Below are 25,481 nucleotides of genomic sequence, written 5' to 3' on the forward strand. Positions count from 1 at the left end.
CTCCTAGAAATGTTACCATTACCTGTAGCCACACTGTCCTGGAAGAGCTGATCTGCAGAGGTCCAGGCTGTTGTATCATCACAGGTGTAATATCGATGGCCTATCCTAAGGACAGACCATCAATATTATAACAATGGATAAATCCTTTTAAAGATTTGTCCAGGAATTGGATCAACCCATGTGCCTGGCGGGAGGTGTAAAATAAAAAATAAATAAAAAGCGCCTTCACCTGTCCCCATTGCTCCATTGTCCGCCGCCAGTGTCCATTTAGTCTCGTGCCGGCACCTCCATGCTGGGAGTCCTGCACCTCATGGGACCGCTGAAACCAATTAGATACAGGATTTCCAGAAATAAGGCCATGAGACTGAACAGACACAGGCAGGAGGATAACGGGGCGCTGGGGACAAAAGCTCAATGAAAAACACTGCGTCTCACTGTTGTGCCTAATCCTTAAAGAGGACCTTTCACCATTTGGGGCACATGTGGATTAATACACCGCTAGAAAGCCGACAGTGCGCTGAATTCAGTGCAGCTTTCACGTTCTGTGACGTTCTTCTGACAGTGAAGAGCTAGCGGTGCCGGTACCGATAGCTCTTCACCGGGGGCACAGAACGGGAAAGCTGCACTGAATTCAGCGCACTGTCAGCTTTCTAGCGGTATATAAAACCGCAAGTGTCCCAGGAGGTGAGAGCTCCTCTTTAACATCTCAATATACTGTACATCACACTATAAGGATAAGACCTAACACAGCGTCCCACAGCAAAAAAGCGCTGCAGGAAAACCCCCGGCGCCGACACATCAGTTTTTCCTGCAGCGCTTTTTGCAGAAACTCCACAGAGGTTTCCTTTGAGGACTCACTGCTTCCATTATACCTATAGGGACACCGCCGGTGTTTCTGTAGGTATAAGTGCCGCGATTTCCAAAAACTGCAAGTTACCTACAAATTCATACATTTATATTCATATATAAACACACACACATATATATATATATATATATATATATATATATATATATAATTAGAATATAGACATTTATATACACTCATATACCATATATACTCCCATATATACATACACTCACACATTATTATAGCATACTGTATATACACAAACATACCTGTATACAAACATACAGTCCTCACACAGTATACAAGACACATGCTTTAACCCTTAAGTACTATCATGGTGTCTATCATAGTGATATGTGTATGGTAGTGGTGTATGATAGACACCATGGTAGGACTTAATGGTTAAACAAATGTACACATATACATATTAATTATTACATTTTACCCCCCCAAAAAGAAAAAAAATATACTCTATACTCACATTTGTGGATCATTGCAGCAGCAGACTCCTCTGTCCCCACACGGTCCGATGTAAGTGATGACTCACTGCAGGGAGGGGGGGGGGGGGAGTCCCGGCTTGCAGAGAGAGCACTTCTAAATATTGCAAGAGAGAGAGCTGCTGCCCCTGGTGTGCTCCCGAGTCCCGATGTATACTTTCCCTATATTAATAGGGAACGTATACCACTGGCAGGAGGCCCCTCTGTGTAAGTGTCGGGGCCCTGGGAAACTGCCGGCAGCCGGCCATCTTTAGTAATTACAACGCTGCCGGCAGCCTGGGGCCCCGAGCTTACTGACAGTCAAGGCTCGGGGGCCGGGGCCCACCGGGGGATTCCCCGGTTCCCCGGCGGGCCAGTCCGACCCTGGTTGCTGCCAGGCCCTTGAACCTGATGTGACCCTAATGACTCCTCTGTCACATAAAATATACCTCTATTCTAAGTGGCACAAGGCAGGTAGGGGCTCCCTTACAAATGTTGCATTGTGGTCCAAAAGCTTCAAGTTATGCATCTGGTTCATATCACTTTGTGAAGCCAATTTCAAAATGCTGCACATTTCATAATACAGGTACCTGTACTTCTCAGCTGTCCCAGTGTCAGCGGGACAGTCCTGGATTCCAGGTGCTGTCTGGCTGTCCTGCTTGGTGGGAGGCATCTCCTGACTTCAAATCATCTGCGTACTCCATTCGGTCCCTGTCTCTGTTCCCAGTTTGTAGGTTCCCAGTAGTAGGTTGTGATGTCACTTATATCATGCCGGCTGCTCCTTGAAGCTTCCGGCAGCAGAAACAGGAAAAATCACCAGGGGAATGGAGAGAGGTATTAGTTGTTTTGTTTTTTGGTTCCATTATGCTGTGGGCATCAGAATGGGACAATATTTATACAAGAAGGGGGGCATTCTAGTGTGGGTGCACCAGGGGAGGGACTTTATACTTTGGGGGTAACTGGAGGGGGACTGTATCCTGTGGTAACAGGCCCCTCTACACAGTATTATCTACCATTGTTGCTCCTATGGTGTTTATTGCAACTATTGCAAAAATTTTGGCGGTACAGCACCAACAAACTTTTATTATACTATGGGGTCTTTTTAGACCCCATAATATAATGATCAGAGGCCCAAGGGAGTTGTTCAAACATGAAAACCAGCAACACTCACCTCTCCTGGGCTTCAGTGTGATTCCCTGCTATTTTCGGCCCTGTTCAATGATGTCACAGATGTGGGTTATGACAGTGACATTATGCGTCATGACACTGGCCTGACCCACAGGATGTTTGTGACGTCAATACAGAGGCCCAAAGGCAAAATGGAGTCAAACTGGAGCCCAAGAAAGGTAAGTAACACTAGTTTTTATGTTTGCTCACCTACCGTGGGCCTCCGATCATTATACTCTGAGGTCTGAAGAAACAGCATAACACCCCTAACCAGTGATGTAAGTACCTTTGTAACTAAGTACCATTGTACCATCCTGTAACTAAAAACAGTAGCGACAAGTATATTGTGTAATGATAAAATATGGAAAAAGCCCCGTCATATCCAGTGTACAGCACCATGTGCACAGTGGTGTAGAGATACTACACTCAATGGTAGCACAATTTGTATCCTTGGAGACATAACTTGACAGAGACGTAACTTGAAACTCTTGGGCCCCAATGCAAAATCTATAATGGGGCTCCACCTAATATGTGCTATGTGTAATACTGGTGTTAACAATTGCTACCTCGATACCCCCTATAGCTACACCTCTGTTTAATAGCATTGAGAATGTCTTGAGACTTACATTATCTAAATTAAGTTGTTCATGTTAGACAGTTCAGTTTCATAGCTAGGTACTACATCCATAAACTCATTGTTAGTAGATGGAACTGGTAGCTCCCGAAATTCCTATAGGGTCTAATTCAGACCTGGGCAAAGCCCGGCCCCCGGCCATATCCAGCCCTCTGAATGATTTAGACCGGCCCGCATAACTTTCCATTGTAATTTTTGTTGCTAATGTAAAGGAGTATCCAGTATGATCAGGTGACCTTCAGGACCAATCAAGCTCGCTTGACTGGCCTGGAGGAGGAGGAGTTACAGTCCTCTCTAGAGGGGGTTGGGAACCCTTTACTCTACACATGTGGAGTTGAAAATGTCAGCCAAGCATCAGGGCACTTCAACCAGAGATGTCTGTGCTCAAGATTCTCATCAGAGAGTGTTTTCCTCTGAAGCTCCAAGTCTGCAAGTACTAAAGTATACAGACCTGCTTATCCATACATCTGGGACCTCTGCATGTATCTCTCTGCAAGTAAGTCTTTGGGACAAATCTATATTTAAGGAGCCCATAGCTAGTCTGACAGAATTTGAGGGTCTCCTGCTGTCGACACCCCTATTTCTTCTTCTACATACGTGTACCCAGTTTGTTGAGGACTAACCCCCTGCATACAGGCCATCGTTACAAGTATATACAAGTTTAACTACCCAAGCGATTTCCTGCTCCAAGCTCCATCACCTGCTAACTGGACACTACCTACAGGCATCACTGTATTGTATGTGAAGAATTACTCCATATGTACATTTGTATTACCTTGTCCTGCTAGTAAAAGAGTAAAAGTCCTGCCACTTTTCAGACCCCAGAGTATAATAATCGGAGACCCGGGGAAATAAAAACAAAAAAAATTACTGTTTCTTACCTGTCCCCAGCTCCTACGCTGTCTTCTCCGCTGCTGTCCTTGTTTTATGATGTCGGACGTCACATGACACGGGAAGCAGGCCGGGTTCATGTGACGTCAGAGAAGAAGGAAGGAGGCCTGGCAGGATCGTGGAGAGGTAAGTAACTATGTTTATTACGTTCCCTTACTTCTCCCGGTCCGCCGATCATTATACTCGGGAGTCTGCAAAGACCTCCGAGTATAATGATAGCAGCGGTAGCGGCTGTCACCGAGCCCCTAATGTCCCGGGCCCTGTGGCAGCTGCCTCTGCCACTATGGCGGTAGTTACGCCCCTGATTCTAGGGAAAGGAGTGATTTAGAACTTTTATTTTTTTTTTAACTTTTTATTTTTTTTTGTTCACTACTTTATGGGAGATTCTATACATTGATATTGTGGCTGGTCATAGACCCCCCACCCTCCTAAAATATATATATATATATATCTCCCTATATTATAAAAATGAATTTCTGTCTGTCTGTCTGTCTGTCTGTCTGTCTGTGCTCTAATGCGAACCAAACGACTGGACCGATCTTCACCAAATTTGGTACAGAGACACTTCAGGTATCCGGGAAGGTTTAAGATGAGACTCCAACTCGCTCGGACGCACCGTTGCTGAGATACAGCATTCCAAACACAGTGCCCCCCCCCCCTTAGCCAATACAAACCTGCAAGACTTTCACTCATATTCCAACTGCAATACACACGGTCACTCCACATGCACAATACAACACTGATATCCAAACTGAGATACACGCATCAGAGGATTAGATACACAGATCAGCACACAGTATCACACGCCACAGGATTAGATACACACGTCTGCACACAGTCCCACACACCAGAGGATTAAATACGCACTTCTGCACACAGTTCCACACACTGAAGGATTTGATACGTGCATCTGCACACAGTTCCACATGCCGAAGGATTAGATACAGGCGTCTACATACAGTTCCACACTCCAGAGGATTAGATACACGCATCTGCACAGAGTACCACATACCGTAGGATTAGATACACGCGTCTACATACAGTTCCACACTCCAGAGGATTAGATACACGCATCTGCACACAGTTGTACACACCATAGGATTAGATACACGCGTCTGCACACAGTACCACATGCAGTAGGATTAAATACGCGCGTCTACACATAGTTCCACACGCCGAAGGATTAGATACGCGTCTCTTCACACAATACCACACAAGGGAGGATTAGATACGTGTGTGTGCACACAGTACCACACTTTGGAGGATTAGATACATGCCTCTGCACACAGTACCACAAGCCAGAGAATTAGATACGCGTCTCCGCACACAGTATCACACAGGGGAGGATTAGATACGCGCGTCTGCACACAGTACCACACGGGGAGGATTAGATACGCGCGTCTACACACAGTACCACATGCCATAGGATTAGATACACGCGTCTGCACACAGTACCACATGCCGGGGGATTGGATACGCGCGTCTACACACAGTTTTACATGCCATAGGATTAGATACGCGCCTCTTCACACAATACCACACAGGGGAGGATTAGATACACGTGTCTTCACACAGTTGTACACGCCATAGGATTAGATACACGCGTCTGCACACAGTAACACATGCCATAGGATTAGATACGTGCGTCTACACACAGTAACACATGTCGTAGCATTAGATACGCGTGTCTGCACACAGTACCACTTGCCGTAGGATTAGATACGTGCATCTACACACAGTTCCACACTCCAGAGGATTAGATACACACGTCTGCACAGAGTACCACATGCCGTAGGATTAGATACACGCGTCTACATACAGTTCCACACTCCAGAGGATTAGATACGCGCGTCTGCACACAGTTGTACACGCCATAGGATTAGATACACGCGTCTTCACACAGTACCACATGCCATAGGATTAGATACGCCCGTCTACACATAGTTCCACACGCTGAAGGATTAGATACGCACCTCTTCACACAATACCACACAAGGAAGGATTAGATATGTGTATCTGCACACAGTACCACACTTTGGAGGATTAGATACGTGTGTGTGCACACAGTACCACACTTTGGAGGATTAGATACATGCCTCTGGACACAGTACCACAAGCCAGAGAATTAGATACGCGTTTCCGCACACAGTATCACACGGGGAGGATTAGATACGCGCGTCTGCACACAGTACCACACGGGGGAGGATTAAATACGTTCATCTACACACAGTACCACATGCCGGGGGATTGGATACGCACGTCTACACACAGTACCACATGCCATAGGATTAGATACGCACCTCTTCACACAATACCACACAGGGGAGGGTTAGATACACGTGTCTTCACACAGTTGTACACGTCATAGGATTAGATACACACGTCTGCACAGAGTACCACATGCCGTAGGATTAGATACACGCGTCTACATACAGTTCCACACTCCAGAGGATTAGATACGCGCGTCTGCACACAGTTGTACACGCCATAGGATTAGATACACGCGTCTGCACACAGTACCACATGCCATAGGATTAGATACGCCCGTCTACACATAGTTCCACACGCTGAAGGATTAGATACGCGCCTCTTCACACAATACCACACAAGAAAGGATTAGATATGTGTATCTGCACACAGTACCACACTTTGGAGGATTAGATACATGCCTCTGGACACAGTACCACAAGCCAGAGAATTAGATACGCGTTTCCGCACACAGTATCACACGGGGAGGATTAGATACGCGCGTCTGCACACAGTACCACACGGGGGAGGATTAAATACGTGCATCTACACACAGTACCACATGCCGGGGGATTGGATACGCACGTCTACACACTGTTCCACACGCCATAGGATTAGATACGCACCTCTTCACACAATACCACACAGGGGAGGATTAGATACACGTGTCTTCACACAGTTGTACACGTCATAGGATTAGATACACACGTCTGCACAGAGTACCACATGCCGTAGGATTAGATACACGCATCTACATACAGTTCCACACTCCAGAGGATTAGATACGCATGTCTGCACACAGTTATACACACCATAAGATTAGATACACACATCTGCACACAGTACCACATGCTGTAGGATTAGATACGCGCGTCTACACACAGTTCCACACGCCAAAGGATTAGATACGCGCCTCTTCACACAATACCACACAGGGGAGGATTAGATACATGCGTCTGAATACAGTACCACACTTTGGAGGATTAGATACATGCATCTGCACACAGTACCACATGCCAGATAATTAGATACGCATCTCAGCACACAGTACCACACGGGGAGGATTAGATACGCGCATCTGCACACAGTACCTCACGCCAGGGATTACATACACCTGTCTGCACACAGTACCACACGCCAGAGGATTAGATACACGCGTCTGCACATAGTACCACATGCTGTAAGATTAGATATGCACGTCTGCACACAGTTTCATTTACCGGAGGATTAGATACACACATTTGTACACAGTACCACACCAACAAGGATTAGATACTTGCGTCTAAACACAGTACTGCATGGGGAAGGATTAGATACAGCTTTACTCCTGGTATCCTTAACAACTGATCAAAGTTTTTTCACTGATATCCAAAATGAGATACACATAATCACATGACGCTTATGGACATACACACAAACCACATACAAAATACACCAGTGCAAAACTGGACAATTCTTATGGGGCCAGTACACAAACATAAAATGTAATATACCCGTGCGAAGCCGGGTCCTCCCTCTAGTATATATATATATATATATATATATATATATATATATATATATATATATATAATTTATTTTTAATTTATTTATTTATTTATTTATTTTTATATTTTTTTTAATTTTTTTTGCTGACTCGAGTATAAGCCGAAGGGGGCTTTTTCAGCACAAAAACTGTGCTGAAAAATTCGGCTTATACTCGAGTATATGCGATAGATTAAAAATAGATGGCCCGTTGTTATGTTGTTATGCTGGAAAGGGGTTGTCCAGGCAAAAAATGGACACTAAATGCATTCTTTAAGTAGAAAAAATGATTTTTTTAAAATCACACTCACCTTTCTTCAATGATCCGGAGCCTCCCAGTGCGGTCTAGTCTTTTCAGTCCAGTGTTGCTTGGGTGGAAGTCCCAGCCACACATGTCCGTTGAGGCCAGTCATCAGCTTCAGAGGACGGGATACCATATTTTACAGGCGGCAAGCAGTTTCACTTTGAGAAGTCACCAAAGCAATAGGGCCGGGCCACACTGGGCGGTACAGGTAAGTATTTTTTATTTTTTTTTCACCTACCCCTGCCTATATAAAATATTAGCTACTTGCCTGGACAACCTATGTAAAGGACATATAGAAAGAGGTTGTTATAGCTTCCTATTAGAGATAGACAAACCCCCCAAGATCTGTTTCATTTTGGGTTTAAGTGGCTCAGGTTTCTGATTCATTTTGGGTCGTACAAGTTCGGACCACAGAGGTGGAGGCTCAGGGAGGTGTAAAAGATTAAAAAAAAAAAAATTGTACTCACTTTCTCTCACCTATTTTGGGTCTCATCGCGGTGCTGGCACTCTCTCTTGGTCTCCTTGGTGACGTGAGGTGCCTGCGGTCACGTGGGCATGCCGAACAACATGACCAAAAGCAGTGGGGGAAGGGGAGTACTTTCCACCTATTATACTCTGGGGACTGAATAGACTCCAGAGAATAATAATTTACCACAATGCATGTCGAGGCGACCATTTTAGTTTGCCTGAGACAAATCACAAATTGTTTGGTTTAGTTAAAAATCTAACAATTTGGGTCAACCATGGCTTGTGATTAAGCGATTTGCCAAAGTCTAGTCCCTATGGTCTTCCTATGTTGTACCCCATTTCTTTTGAGCATGGCAGGATGATATGAAAGGAAGAGGTGAGTTTCTTAGAGCACTGGCCATTTCCCTGTAGGGACATTTAAAGGGGTAGTTTATGTGGATTTAAGACCTTTCCTAAATGCATTGCTTTATCAAAACTGCTTTGTTTGGCCGCTATCTTAATTTATTCATTTATTGTTTACACTCCGTTTCTATGGCCCTTGGGATAATTTGCTCATTTGTCAAGTGATATAGCTGCCTGCTCTCAGGGGGGGAGGGGGGGAGGAAGGGGCTGGGAGCAGCTCTGAGCTGTTTGTGTCTTTTAAGTAGCGGAGTTTCTCAGATAGGCGAGGTGAGAAACTGAGCTCTTATTAGTTGGTTTAATTGAATTTGGCTGATAAGGGCTGAGATAGGGAGTCTGTTACCTCTGTATGTAATGCAAACTGACTCAAATCCAGCTCTGTTACATCAGCTTCACACTGTGGTAATTCATTTACAACCAATCGCATGCAAGTGAAACCTCACCTACCAATGTGCTGAGAGAAGCAGGAAGTGAAGAGAGCACAACAGCCGGCAGGATAGTAAACAAGCATCATGGGAATACCCCTTTAAAGGCTACATACATTTCTTACAGAACTTGGACACTGTTAGCAGGGACTGGACTTGAATCATACAGAATTACCAGTGGGAAATAACGTGTTAAACACGGAGCGTATACATATTGATAAAAACAGTGATATCTTGGCAAAGGAGGCAGCGACTCCCAAGAGGAAAGCTCCTTTAGAGTCACCTAAATCAAACTATAGGACTGGATTGATATGCTGGGTTCTGGTGACACTCCCTTTAAGATCTGAATTTCCTATTATCAGTGTAATTGGGAATGGTCCACTGCAGCACAGGAGATGTCAAGGGTCATTGGTCACTAAACCGGGTCACCAGGGACTATACTGCACAAAAGTGGGTCATCATTGATCAATCACTGAATGGCCTAAACCTAAGGCTAAATTATAAAACTAGAAATTTATAGGCATTAAGAACACTGTAGACTACTGTATATCAGTCCTATGAGAATGGGTTTATTATAATATTATGTCATTTTTATAGTATTATTTTCTATAATTTAATAAACCTAGATAGATTTGTATGTAAATGGATCTACTATAATAAGTAAATTCCTTCATTCCCTGATACAAACTATAAAGTACAATAATAAAAATCAAAAATCTGGATTTTTCTTGTATAAACACATGTAACATATCACATCAACTACAATGCAAGAGTTGGATGTTCAGGCTTATGCAAATCCCAGCCACCAGTTGGCGCTGTGCACTTATAAATACCTGTTGCTTACTCACGTGCTCTGAACAGTCTGGTCTGAGTGATCTGTACAGTATTATATGTATTTACAACTATGGAGGCAGGTAGTGATCTGTGTTGTGAGTATTTTATTGCATTTTAATGGTAAAACATATTATTACTTGTAGTAGACACAACATGACCGATTTATAGAGGCTGGATTATAGTTCAACACTTTTTTATTTACACCACTCTTGTTTGAGATTATTTTCAGAATAAGCCATGGTGTGTACATAGAGAATAACACTATTATTGACCATTATATGACATATATTTAGCATGTTTTAGCAACTTTCTATTCTGCAAATTCCGTGTTTAATTGTCAGTTCTCCTTCGTGAAGACTTGCTGCTATGATCCAACTCCTCTCTCTGTCTTTGCAGCACATCTGTAAGCAGCAGCATCATGGAGGATATTATACAGCAGTAAGGAGCAGTGTAGTTGTAATCCAGCATTAGGTTGAGGTAGTAAAAGCAGCATGGAGGACGTTATACAGCAGTTGCAGTCAAATAGAGATGGGCACATCGGTCCCATGTGACCACTAAGGCCCAATAACGAGCCTCAGGAGTGATCCCGGGCACATGACAGCACCAGAAACCCACAAAGGACACAGCGAGATCTCAGGACGCCACAAGAAGGCCCAGAAGACGTGAGAGAAGATGAATATAGTTATTTCTTATTTTTTTACACCTCTCCTGGGTTTTTACCTATTATACTCTGGGGTTTGAAAAGATTCCAGAATATAATAATTTAACTTCTGATTCTATCTAAACTTTATTCAACCCAAAACGAATCCTTGAGCAGAATAATCCGAACATGAACTGAAATCAATCTTTAGAGTGTTGCTAATTCATACTGTCAATCCAGCACTGAGGTGAAGAGGTAAAACACCTACTAGAACCAGTAGCAACATCTTTGTGTCTGTGTGTCCCTCTCTGTGACTGTATCCTATTCCTCCCCCCTAACCACTCCATAAACTTTTATGGGCATCAGCTTTGACCTCATCTGTTAGTACTCAGTAGAAAGATTTTAGCAATGCCTTGATAGTGAGTGATCAGTACAGTGGAGGGGTGGGAGCGCGGAGTCTGGTGTGTTGAGAACGTGGCACTTGCTTTAATAAAAGAATAGTGCAGAACTCTGTTTCAGTGTTGTACCACACTGTGCTGTCATAGTCACATTGTGCACCTTTTGTAATTGTATTATAAAGGTGTCCTATGCTACGATGGCACTTGTCACATTGGTACATTACAACATTTCTCATTACTAATTGGAACGAATAATTTATGGTACAAAATATTGAAATGATGGGTTCTGAGTAAGAGGTAGTTCTACCTCGAAACGCGTCGGCGTTCCATACTTTTTAATCACTATGTGTGTATTTTCCTAACTTTTTCTTCACTTTGGAACTTCATTTTTTGACTTCTATCTGGAAATCTGTACTTTTTAAACTATGAATTAAAAGTTAAATTTTAAACATATCCGAAAAGGACTGCGGACCTATTTTCCTGTTTGCATCTTACTGTTCAAAATCAGTGCCAGAGTCCATTGTGTGAACATACCCGTATTCGTCAGCATTTACCCCAAACCTGCCTAAAACTTTAGCACAGTACTGTACAAAAGAAATGGCAGCACGTGCTATAGGTAGGTTGTTTATGTGCTTCTGTACAGTGTCTGTGCATGTAGCTTTGCTATGGGTATTGACCAATTCCCCAGGACATTGACCGGCTATGAATTTTTTTGCATGGCACAACTGCTACAAAGGCACTGAAACCCATTTTCCTTGAAATCCAGTTTGGCAATGAATGCCCCAATGGCGCAGGATATCAATAAATCCATAAAACAAACACATGTTCAATGTTTATAGCAGAAAATGAATATTTAGAAAACCATAACCTCTATATAAATAGCAGATAAGCAGGACTTCAGATCTTCACGTGACCCCTTGTGACGGGTATTATATCGTGACTATGGTGTACGATAGACGATGGATAACATACAAGAGCACAGCATCGAGAGGCAGTTACTGAGTCACATTCATGGATAGTAAGGACTTGACGTCAACCAACTTGTCAGAAGTGAAGTTCAGCAGCAGATTCTTTTCTCCAGAAGCAAAAGGTTCAACATCCAAAGTCACCTTCATTGTCTGATCAGGTTCTAGGACATCAAAACTGGTGGAACAGAAAAGTAAATTTTTTACTATTTCATTGAGCATTGGTATCATTTATATTGTATTTGGGAATATCAGTAGCACTTTGTGTTTCAGGAACACCCTTCTGACAGTGGGCAGAGATCAATAATGCCAAGTCCAACTCAAATATTCCAAAAATTTCGGATTCATCCACAACCCAAAACTTTGGAGGTTAATTGCCCGCGAACAAGAAAAAGACCTGGAGAGCGCTATGGACATTACGAGGGGGCCCTCAAGAAGTGAGGGAAGGTGAGTATAATTGTTTTTTATTTTTTACATATCCGCTGGGCCTCTACCTATTATAATCTGAGCTCTGAAGAGACCCCATAGCATAATAATTTCACTTCCAGTTCTATCCAAACTTGAACAACCCAAATCGAATCTTTGGGCCAATCCTGAAACAATATGAATCTCTAAAGGAGACTTTTTTCTTTCATTTCGAAATCTTCACATACTACGCCTTTTCTAATCTCATGGAACCAGTTTAGTTCCTGGATAGATGTTGAATGTATAGATGCCGGTACATACTTCTCATACTAATGTGGAACCAGTAGCTCAGTACTCACGTTTTCTTTAATTCCTGTTTTGTTAAGCCGCTGCCCTCTGCTGTCAGTATACAGTTCCTTACAGGAGTAGGTAATGGATTAGTAAATCGGACCTCTACCGTAACTGGTTTACCCACCAAAGCTGGTCCTAGAGCCTGAAAGAGGAGAACAGGAACATTAGTGGAATTGTTGTAAAGATCCTTCATTTTAGTATTTTTAGTATACACCCATAATTTTTTATTTATGTGGGCAGTGTTGGTTTGGAGTATATTGGACGCGCCAGAGAAAATTAGGTTCAAGGAACAAGTTGTTTTCTGCTGAAACTTTAAGGATTCTCTTGTGTTCAGCAGAGCATCACCTCATGTGTCAGTCCATTTCATGGTTGTTCTGAACCTCAGGTTCTAGGCCGGTTCTAACTCCATGTCAAAAGTTTGGTATCTATACCTGGCAGCCAACTCCTTGCGCCATGCTATTATGTACATTGTGGGGACTGGCGGACTTTCTTATTGTAATTGCAAAGCCAGCCCCATCTCTGTTGAGTATTGACAGTAACAGAGAAGACTGCAAGGTGGAGAGAGTCAATGCTGGGTTCAGGTTCCAAACATGTGACCTGGGGTCAGAATCACTGGAAGACCTGAGGTTCACAACAGACAAATACATAAAATTCAGTCCCTGGATCTGAGGGAAGATCCTTTTTTCTAATCCAAAATTTAAGCTTTCTATACATATCAGATATTGACTGCCCCTTCCAATTTTGGTAGGTCAACAATCCATTGTGTATAGCGTTGTTCTGACTTTGGTCTGATGGTAGATGTAGGGATATAAGGATTGGACTATTGGACTGCTTTCATAAATAGTTTATACAGAACAGACCAAAAGTTTGGACACTCCTTCTCATTCAAAGAGTTTTCTGTATTTTCATGACTATGAAAATTGTAGATTCACACTGAAGGCATCAAAACTATGAATTATCACATGTGGTATTATATACTTCACAAAAAAGTGTGAAACAACTGAAAATCTGTCTTATATTCTGGGTTCTTCAAAGTAGCCACCTTTTGCTTTGGTTCTTGCTTTGCACTCTCTTAGCATTCTCTTGATGAGCTTCAAGGGGTAGTCACCGGTAATGGTTTTCACTTCACAGTTGGGCCCTGTCAGGTTTAATAAGTGGGATTTCTTGCGTTATAAATGGGGTTGGGACCATCAGTTGTGCTGTGCAGAAGTCAGGTGGATACACAGCTGATAGTCCTACTGAATAGACTGTTAGAATTTGTATTAGGGCAAGAAAAAAGCAGCTAAGTAAAGAAAAACGAGTGGCCATCATTACTTTAAGAAATGAAGGTCAGTCAGTCCGAAAAATTGGGAAAACTTAGAAAGTGTCCCCAAGTGCAGTTGCAAAAACCATCAAGCACTACAAAGAAACTGGTTCACATGAGGACCGCCCCAGGAAAGGAAGACCAAGAGTCACCTCTGCTGCGGAGGATAAGTTCATCCAAGTCATCAGCCTCAGAAATAGAAGGTTAATAGCAGCTCAGATTAGAGACCAGGTGAATGCCACACAGAGTTCTAGCAGCAGACACATCTCTACAACAACTGTTAAGAGAAGACTTTGTGCAGCAGGCCTTCATGGTAAAATAGCTTCTAGAAAACCACTGCTAAGGACAGGCAAGAAGCAGAAGAGATTTGTTTGGGCTAAAGAACACAAGGAATGGACATTAGACCAGTGGAAATCTGTGCTTTGGTCTGATGAGTCCAAATTTGAGATATTTGGTTCCAACCACCGTGTCTTTGTGCAACGCAGAAATGGTGAACAGATGGACTCTACATGCCTGGTTTCCACCATGAAGCATGGAGGAGGAGGTGCGATGGTGTGGGGGTGCTTTGCTGGTGACACTATTAGGGATTTATTCAAAATTGAAGGCATACTGAACCAGCATGGCTCGCATCTTGCAGCGGCATGCTATTCCATCCAGTTTGCATTTATTTGGACCATCATTTATTTTTTAACAGGGCAATGACCCCAAACACCTCCAAGCTGTGTAAGGGCTATTTGACCAAGAAGGAGAGTGATGGGGTGCTACGCCAGATGACCTGGCCTCCACAGTCACCAGACCTGAACCAAATCGAGATGGTTTGGGTGAGCTGGACCGCAGAGTGAAGGCAAAAGGGCCAACAAATGCTAAGTATCTCTGGGAACGCCTTCAAGACTGTTGGAAGACCATTTCCGGTGACTACCTCTTGAAGCTCATCAAGAGAATGCTAAGAGTGTGCAAAGCAGTAATCAAAGGAAAAGGTGGCTACTTTGAAGAACCGAGAATATAAGACAGATTTTCAGTTGTTCCACACTTTTTTGTTAAGTCTATAATTCCACATGTGTTAATTCATAGTTTTGATGCCTTCAGTGTGAATCTACAATTTTCATAGTCATGAAAATACAGAAAACTCTTTGAATGAGAAGGTGTGCCTAAACTTTTGGTCTGTACTGTATGAGCCACTGATTCAAGTATCTAGCTGCAGATCCTTCTCCAAAGCTGAATACATGCACTCCAAGAAAACATGTGTATGGCATGGTGGGAAGAATAGCTGTGGGATGAACTACTATTTGGCCATCCATTATGTAAAGTGCACGGCCAACTTTACCTTTGGAGCCAGTGACAAATCGTTAATTTACTAAAATTCCTGGAATTGCTCCATTCTGAGTATGCTGGAGCAACCTGAACCTACTGATCTGATGTCATATCAATCCCATTCTTAGACTACAGCCTGTAGGAAACTATTACGTGAAGAGCCCTGCAAACAGTTTTAGTTATAAAAGCAGTTACTGTACCTTAGTTATAAGTGGAGGTTTCTGCAAGACAATGTTTCTTTCTACAATTAGATCACCCCAGTCTTCAATCTGACATACAACCGTCACATTAATGGTATGATCTGTAGTTAATACAGGGTCATATTGGGAATACGCTATCTTTATAGGGATTTCCTTCTCTGTAGAAAAAAAACATAAAAATAAACAGTGTTTTAATATTTTTCCATACCATATTGATATTGTATTGGTCTCCATAACCTCTTCATCGTTTACTGTTTTTCTTGCCATTACAGGGTATTACAGTATAAATCTAGTCACAGATTCCTATGGTGATAACAACTGGTCACATACCTCCCAACCATTCCACATTTAGTGGGACAGTCCCACATTCCAGGTGCTGTCCCACTGACCAAGGCAGTGGGAGGTATGTCCTAGCTTCAACTTATTGGTTTCTTCCAGACCCAAATGAGTTGAGTAGACTGGTGAGGCAGGGAACCGTCCACCTGGCCACTAATGTAGTGAAGTCGCTACATCGAGTGGGTAATGTTTTGCTCTTTATGTTGTACAATTTCCTGCCTCTTTCAACTCATTAGCAAAACTGGCTGTTAAGAGTATCCTCAGAGGGATGGATCTTTCTCTGCCACCACACTGGCACTGCCATGATGAGATCTGATGAAGACAGTCCACCATCTTTATTCTATTAGACCCAGAAAGGAGCAAGAATTGTATAGTGCAATAAAAAATTATTGCAGTGTATTATTTGAATAATCAAACACGGTCTTCAGAAACTCAAAAAAAATTAAGTTAAAAATATGTTTGAAAAGATAAATTCTTTTCTCAAAATTCTGTATTATTTTGAAAAGATATAACAATAAAAAATTATACAAAAACCTAATAACTATCCATGAAAAAAAAAAAAAAAAGTTATGGTACTCAGTATGCAACAAAACAAAGACAAAGGATTTTTTTTTTAAATAATTTTTCAAAAGTTGCAAAACATAAAAAAATTATAAAGTGGAATAATAAGTGGCATAAAAACACAACTCAAAAAAACATATTGTATTCTTTCACCTTAAGAAAAAAAATTGAATAAAATATTTCTATACACTCATATGTAGCTCCAAATCGCACCACTAAAAATACAACTTTAGGCTGCATGCACACGGAGTTACGCCGGGCTTGTAAAAATCCTCATTCACAGCCGTACACGTGAGTGCTGCGGATGGCTCCTGAACACTTCCCATTCACTTCAATGGGAGCGCTCGTAATGCCGGCTTTTCGAGCGCTCCCATTGAAGTGAATGGGAAGTGTTCAGGAGCCTTCCGCAGTGCTCGCGTGTACGGCTGTGAATGAGTATTTTTACAAGCCCGGCATAACTCCATGTGCATGCAGCCTAACAAAAAAAAAACCTAATTCTTGTACAGATATAGAAGCTTTGAAAATGTAAGACTCACTAGGACAGAAAAATTGTAACGTTTTCAAGGTCCAAAATAGCTGAATCCTGAAGATGTTAAAAGGGGTTTATGTTGAGAGACAACCGCTTTAACCCCTTCCTGGTTTCAAGCATACATGTATGGTGTGAGTTAACATAAAAACACAAAAATTTTAAAATTCATATCACAATTATCAGTCAATGCCTGAGCTGTTGGATCTTTGCTGTTTTACAGACTCCCAGACAGGTATTAATCCCTTCCTCAGGCACATTTAAAAGGAACCTAACAATTTTACCATAGACAGCAACACTGTAGATGACTGATTGTTCAAGTCTTTTAGGGGGAAAAAAATGCAAAATATAAAAATACACAAAAATATAAAAAGTCAAAGTTTTTCTTTCCCTAACTAAAAACACATTTTAAAAATTACAGATTAGGTATCCCCACCATCCAAAAACTCCCATTCTATTAAAATGTGAAAATGTTTATCCCATATGTCGAATGACACAAAGGGAAAAAATCCAAATACCCAAATTTTGACTCCCAACATGTCATACATTCACCAAAATAGTTTTAATAAAGCTACAACCAAAAAATACCTTCTTCACAACTCTGTACACAGACATATAAAAAGTTACTGGTGTCACCGTGTCAGAATATGGAGATGCATGACTTAAAAAAAAAAAAAAATCAACATTTTAAAAAAGTATTTAAAGGGATTCTACCATTAAAACACATTTTTTTCTAGTTGACACGTAGGAATAGCCTTAAGAAAGGCTATTCTTCTTCTACCTTTAGATGTCTTCTCCGTGCCGCCGTTCTGTAGAAATCCCGGTGTTCGTCGGTATGCAAATGAGTTCTCTCGCAGCACTGGGGTGTCCCCAATGCTGCAAGAGAATTCTCCAGCGCCGCCTCCATCTTCTTCAAGATAGTCCTCTTCACGTGTCTTCTTCCGGCGCAGGTGGTCAAACTTCTAGGCGTCGGGCAGAGCTGAATGCACATTCAGCGACCACAAGAAAAATGGCACAGTAAGTAAGCGTCCATTTTCTTGTGGCCTGTGGGCATGCACAGTTGGCTGTGCCTGAGGCCTACAAGTTTGACCGCCTGCGCTGGAAGAAGACGCGTGAAGAGTACGTTCCTGAAGAAGATGGAGGCTGCGCTGGAGAGTTCTCTCGCAGCATTGGGGAAGCCCCAGTGCTGTGTGAGCGCTGGGGCCGCCCCTAAGTGCTGCGAGAGAACTCATTTGCATACCGATGAAAACTGGGATTTTTACGGAACAGCGGCACGGAGATGACGTCTAAAGGTAGGAGAAGAATAGCCTTTCTTAAGGCTGTTCCTACGTGACAACTAGAAAAAAAAAAAGCGTTTTAATGGTAGATTCCCTTTAAGCATAACAAAAACCATATAAGAGTGCAATCACACTGCCATTATATAATGTCACAAGATTAGAGAAACAGATATTATAAGACAGATGCAGATGGGACCCCAGCCTTCAGTGTTTGACTGTATTTGCCACCATATAAAACACATAAAGGATGGCGCCTTCTGCCATGTTTTTACTTTTCCTACGGAAGAAGTCCTGCATCTGTGAATCGATTGGTCTTTGAATAGTTGGTAAACTATCAACCTAATTTTATCCAATGAGCATGGCCTCCTTTAGACATTTGTTTTTGCCTAATTGTAATATATTACACATTGTTCTCAGTTACAACATTATTTCTATAATTAACAATAATTCCAGAAGGAAAAAATTACTGTCATAGGTAGTTAAAGGGGAATTCTACTATAGTCATATTGTAAGATATCAAAGAGGACGTTTGTCGGAGTCAATGGAGAATCTCCAACGAAGAGGCCTGTAGGCTCTGTATAATGGTTGAACCCCTTTAGGGCTCATCTCCGAGAACTTTCGATATACAAGGTTGTATAGAACATTGTGTTGGCTACTTCCCCTTTAAGGTCCCATGGAAAATGATTGATCAGAACAGCGAATCACAGTAGAGAAGAAATTAATTTTATTGGGTTGATTTATTCTGCATCCATTCGGTACGTTATTTTTTGATTTGGATTAAATTGTGTTTTAATGGAATTTTTGAAGGTTTTTCATTCAGTGATTAAGTTGATAATGCAAGACATACCATTGAAAAAAAAGACTTACCAAATTTTTTTTTCCGCTTGGTTGGAATACAGGATAAACAAGCGGGTATTGCCCGCCCATTACCTATTACAGGACAAGAACGTTAATTGGTGCCATATTAGTCTGGAATTTATTACGCTACCCAGTGTTCTACATTGTCATTTGTCACAAATACAAAAACAGTACAATAACAGATTTCCTGCATATGTTAGACAATATATAACAATAAGACAATATATGTGCTGCCTTCTGACCAAAGGAAATAAAAATTTCATGAAACGTCATATTTTCCGATTCCTTAATGTCTTCAGGCAGCACCTTCAAGTGGAGCAAGTCAATAAGGTGGAGGTCTTGTGGCCATGTCTCTTTGAGTGAGTCTTGTATCATTCTCGGAGATTTTATAGGTGATGCATTGCATTCACCATGATATCTTGTCATTTTCGATCTTACACAGGTCTTCCATGGATGAATGTTAATCTTGAAAGATGCAAAGAAAACATATTCTCCTCTTGTAGACCCGTTCGTCTTTTGACCACTGATCACTCCCATCTTGGGTTGATGCTGGTAAGTGGTAAATATAGTAAATATTATTTCCTTTCACCCAATGGAAACTCTTCCAAGTCTACTTAACAAGCATCTTTCTATGTACTGCAAGTAGAAAGGTATAGTGCTTGAAATCATGCAGCCTGGAAGTATTAGTTGCTTACTTAAGTTTGCCAGAAGCCACCTAGAACGCACCACTGACTTAGATTACAGAAATCAAAGTCAAGAGCCATAGTACATAGAAGCAAGCTGCTAAAGTTAGCCCAACGTCTCCAATACACCCAGAGTCAAAGCCTACTGCTAGATTATTAGAAGTCATGAATTTTTACCTGTGCTCGAAAGGTGCACAATTCTTGATCCAAATCTTCTGTCTCATTTTTGATTTCCGACTTTGCCAAAAAGTTGATTAGGTCTGAAAAAAATTTGTCCCACGTTGTGCTGCCAGGCCTAACTCACTAACGTAGATCCAGATTCCAGAAATAGAATTAACAATGGTGGATCCTAAAGATTAAACGTAGTGAAGTCCTAGATGTGTCAGCCAAACAATTCAATGGTGGCCCATAATGATGGTCCACAATAGGAGCATACATGAACTTCTGTTTGCTACGAAGTTATTCACCATTCCCAATAGCGTCAAACATGAATGTTGACTGAAGAGTTGAGAAAGATTTTAGACTTGTCTGACCCATTGGCCACATCTACTGTAGTTATCCACATTTTGCGACTTGCTCTGTTTCTTTTTGTTTGTTTTTTTAAATCAAAATGTACTTCTGATCCTACCATAAATGAAATATGGTAGGTGCAACTCCAGTTACAGATTTTTCATTGGGGTCCGGAATCTATTTGTCTTTTACTTGTCACTGGGAGGATATAATAAACTGTAGCAGACAGGTATGGCAATGAATTATATGAGCGATCAAATAGAGATTAAAAAATAAAAAATGAAGTGAATCCCATCCACACATTGTTGGAACATATGTGCAGCGGACATGGGAATCGCAGCATGTCAATTAAACCTATGGAAACGCCTGTGGTTTCCCTATAAGTATAATTGAAGCAGAAAGTCTACAGAGAAAACCTCTGCAGACTTTCTGTGAAAAGGTCTCTGGGAAAAACAATAATGTATTGCCGCCTCAGTTTTTCCCACAGAGCTTTTTTGATGCGGTTCGCTATGTGTGGCCTTAGTCTTAAAGGGGTTTTATTGTGCAAAAATAGTAAAACATAAAAGCTTTTTCAATTCTGACATTACTATAAATATAAAATAAAGGAAACTAGTTATTTATATCACACGTTTAAAAGCACAAAACCTAAAACGCAAAAACGGCAGAATTACTGTTTTGAAATTTTTTGAGAAATAACGTATATACTCAGAATAAACCGAGATTTTCAGCACAGTTTTTGTGCCGAAAAAGTGCGCCTCGGCTTATACTCGAGTCAATATGGTAATTTAACCCCCTCCCGGCTCTAATGTCTCCGATCAGTCCCCGGACCGATTGGAGGCATTAACCCCTCCGGCGCCACGGTCAAAGGCGGCGGAGGCGCCATTTTCCCGGCGGCGCATGGGTGCCGCCATTTTGCCGTGATCGCCAGCTCCTGGAGCATGCTCCAGGGCCGACGTCACGTTGCCATGACAGCCGGGAGCCTTTACAAGGCTCCCCGACTGGTCTGCAATCTATTTCTTTTACAGGCTGGTCTATGCAGCCTGCAAAAGAAAGGATGATTTTTTGCAATGCATTGCAATGCATTAGCAATGCATTAGCATTGTAATGCATTGCATTAGTGATCAAACCCCCTGGGGTTCAACACCCCTAGAGGGTCTAATAAATGCAAAAAAAAATAAAAAATAAAAAAAGTTAAAAAAAATAAAAAAAATATAAAAAGTATAAAAAATTCAAATCACCCCCCTTTCCCTAGAACTTATATAAAAGTAGTTAAATACTTTGAAACACATACATGTTAGGTATCCCCGTGTCTGAAATCGCCCGCTCTACAAATCTGTAAAAATATTTTTCCTGTTCGGTAAACGCGGTAGCAGGAAAAATAGTCAAAAGTGCCAAACCACCGTTTTTTCACTGTTTTGATTCTGATAAAAATTTGAATAAAAAGTGATCAAAGCAATAGCATTTCCCGGAAATGGTAGAACTAAAAAGTACACTCGGCCACGCAAAAAAAGACGCCCTATGCATCCCTGTACACTGACGTATAAAAAAAGTTACGGCTGTCAGAATATGGCGACTTTTAGAAAAAAATTTTTTTAACACAGTTTTGGATTTTTTTTAAGGGGTCAAAATGTAAATAAAACCATATAAATTTGGTATCCCTGGAATCATACCGAAACACAGAATATAGGGGACATGTCATTTTGGTTGCACAGTGAACGCCATAAAATCAAAGCCTGTAAGAATGTCGCAGAAATGCATTTTTTCTTCAAATCCACCCAATTCTGAATTTTTTCCAGCTTCCCAGTACATTATACAGAATAATTAATGGTGGCATCATGAAGAAAAAATTGTCCCGCAAAAATTAAGACCTCATATGGCTCTGGAAGCAGAGAAATAAAAAAGTTAGGGGGTTTAGAAGGAGGTGAGTCAAAAACGAAAAATGAAAATCAAAAAATGCCATCGGTGGCAAGGGGTTAAAGAGGACCACCCTGTGCAAGACATCTGTGGAAGGCCGCTGGAGCAGCGCTGCTGCTGATACGTGAGTGGTGAGGCAGAGTTGTCTACAGGACAAGATGTTTCCAAGATGTTTCCAGAACGTATTCTCTGCTTTGAAAACATCTTAAGGCAGCCCTGGAGACAGCGCTGCCTCATCTCCAACCTATCGGCAGCAGCGCTGATCCAGCGGCCGCCCACAGTCAGCAGCGGGCCTCCGCGCCAGTCCCAGCCCCCTCCCACAGCTACAACACACGCTGGGTGATGTTGCCACGTAAGCGCAGGCCTACACCCGGCGTGTGTCGATGACGTCTTACAGCGTCTCAGCGCAGCTGGCGTCATCACGCCCCTTAGGCTTTGACGCAGCGTACTGCCGGGAGAAGAGGAGGCAGCGGGAGCAGCGTGAGGTTGGTAAGTATAAGAACTTTATGTTTGTTTGTTTTATAATAGGCCGCTATCTGCTGGAATATCCCCAGCAAGTAGTGGCCTATTTACCATCTCCCCGCACCTGTTCACTGCTGACCCCCACTTCACCTTATACTATAGGCCGCGGAGGCCGGCAGTGAGTAGGCCCGAGCCCAGGCCACAATCCCACTGCCGCTATTATTATACTTGGGGGGGGGGTCTTTTCAGGCCCCCGAGTATAATATTGGAGCCCCAGGGGAGGTGAGAGAACATAATAAACAGTTTTACTCACCTCTCCGGTATCCAATGTTAATCTTAGCCAGCTTTAGGCCTTTTTGGTAGTATTCCAGACATCAAGGGCATTATAATACAGGCCCAAAGCCTTATGGTAGCAGTAACAGTCTTTTTCCATACAGGTCCAAAGCTTGTGCTAGCAGTAACAGGCTATTACTACTAGAACAGGCTTTGGGCCTATATGTTACTGCCTGCTAGGATTAACATGAGCACAAACTGAATGTCATGCATTTTCGCATTTTTCCCCGGCTTATACTCGAGTCAATACGTTTTCCCTGTTTTTTGTGGGGTTTGGCTTATATTCGGGTCATCTTATACTCGAGTATATACGGTAATTATTAAACGTTAAACTATAGACTATGTGTAAGTCAAAATTGTAGCACTAAAAAAGTACAACTAATCGCTTAAAAAAAAGAAGCAAACAATATTACTATTGAGGTCTGTAGAAGAGCTCAACAGTATTTTACAGTGATTTTACAATAGACTGCAATACATAAGTATACGCTTACATAAGTATTGCAGTTTATGGTATAAATAATCAACATCTTTCAAAAATATAAAATGTAGAAATATAACTATAAAAATGTAAATGATCCCAATCTCTAGGATCCATATAAAAATAATTGACAAAAAATAAACTTAAACATATTAGGCATCTCAAAATGCCTCGTCATCAAAATCTAAAAATATATATTCCATAGCAAGAAAAAAAAAATCAAAGTGGCCTGAATTGCAATTTTTTTTGTTATTTCGCCTCCCCCCCAAATTTTTTAAATAAAAAGCAATTATTCGGAACACTGCACAACTCCCCAAAATGGTATCATTGAAAACTACATCTCAACCTGCAACAAAGAGCCCTCACAAAGCTCCATGCACAGAAATTTAAAAAAAGTTATAGGTGTTGCAATATGCAGTGTAAATACAGTTTTGTCTTATTCGAGGTGTTACATTTTTTTTTTAGAAAATTATAAAAACAATAGAATATAGATAACATGTTATTTTTTTACTGCATGTTGGCTTTGGCAGAGACGTAAACTAGCAGCATAAAGGTCCTCTTTTGGTTATTTTCTTTTTCCGTTTTTTGTAACCTTCTGTCTCCTGGAACTGAAGGTCTTTGGACTGGAGATGCCATTTTATGCTACTGATTTTTTTATTTTGTATCCACTCCTCCTGTCCTGAAGATTTGATAATTGTGCGCACCTTCTTTGGTAGTTATGATTCTGTAGGTTATACTTTCTTAAAACTCTTTAAAAAAAAGCTCCTCTTCTGTTTAATGCAAAATCGGGAATAAAAAGCCGATTAGTGCCATGTATATGATCATATAAAAAAAAACTTATTCCATAACAAATTGGTTATCCAACAGATTGTTGTGTGATCTTGTATTGTGCATTTTCTTCACCTGGTTATCACTTCACCATATAAAGGTTTTGGATAGGATTCTGCTACAGATGTCTAAGATGAAAAGTCTTCAATTGTCTTCATTTTAGGGTCCTAAGAAGCTCCTTCCGTCTCCAATAATTCCTTATTTTATCCAAACATTATGTTCTTATCCACATTTCTGGTAGTAATGTAAAAACAGCACATACATGTACCTAGAAGAGCGAGTTCTCCTTGTATTCTTACTTTACTACTTGTTGCTCATGACTTCTGGCCCTGGCCGGTTTTGACTTAGTCCATCTCATATGCATAATTTTTTAATTTTTGTATATTGTATTCGTCTTCATAGTATTGTACCTCGTAAGAAAATGGTCCATACCCTAGAAGACATTATCGTCTAATATACGACTTGGATCAACGATGGCAGAGGAGGAAAAATTGGGTTCATATGATATTTGGTGACATTCGTCACATTATATACACTTGTACGCGCCGTCTTAAGACATTAAGGAAACATCTTGGTTTTTTTTCCAATGTTCAGAATGACATATTGTCTTACCACCTACATTTGAGTAGTCTCTTGAATCTATCCAATGCAATCTGTACATAGTATAGAACGATAACGTACAATACACACAGGCATAAAGTATAGTATACAGCACAATTTACTTACAAAAAATTAAAATTATAGCATAGGAGTAAGGGGGCATTCACACGATGTAACACGGCATTGATTCTGACACATAAACTCATGTCAGAATCAGCACTGCAAAACAGAATCCTATTGACTTCAATGGGTTCCGTTTAGGGCGTAACACGTTAAAATCAATGGGAGGCTTTTTATCAGCACTGACTCTGCCGCAAGTTATC

General features: G+C 41.4%; 1 protein-coding gene across 1 annotated transcript in view; it reads right to left on the minus strand.

Moving 5' to 3' along the window:
* Positions 1-12,252: 12,252 nt before the first annotated feature.
* LOC142208755 (protein-glutamine gamma-glutamyltransferase E-like) overlaps positions 12,253-25,481 on the minus strand; it is a 42,009-nt gene continuing 28,780 nt past the window's right edge. Inside the window, exons 11-14 of the mRNA XM_075277446.1 lie at positions 19,360-19,422; positions 15,793-15,950; positions 12,987-13,120; positions 12,253-12,400 (exon numbers count right to left, since the gene is read on the minus strand). Of these exons, the coding sequence (XP_075133547.1) occupies positions 12,253-12,400; positions 12,987-13,120; positions 15,793-15,950; positions 19,360-19,422 (503 nt within the window). The remainder of the gene's footprint in view (positions 12,401-12,986; positions 13,121-15,792; positions 15,951-19,359; positions 19,423-25,481) is intronic.

The sequence above is a fragment of the Leptodactylus fuscus genome, chromosome 6 (genome assembly GCF_031893055.1).
Source record: "Leptodactylus fuscus isolate aLepFus1 chromosome 6, aLepFus1.hap2, whole genome shotgun sequence".
Taxonomy (NCBI): Eukaryota; Metazoa; Chordata; class Amphibia; order Anura; family Leptodactylidae; genus Leptodactylus; species Leptodactylus fuscus.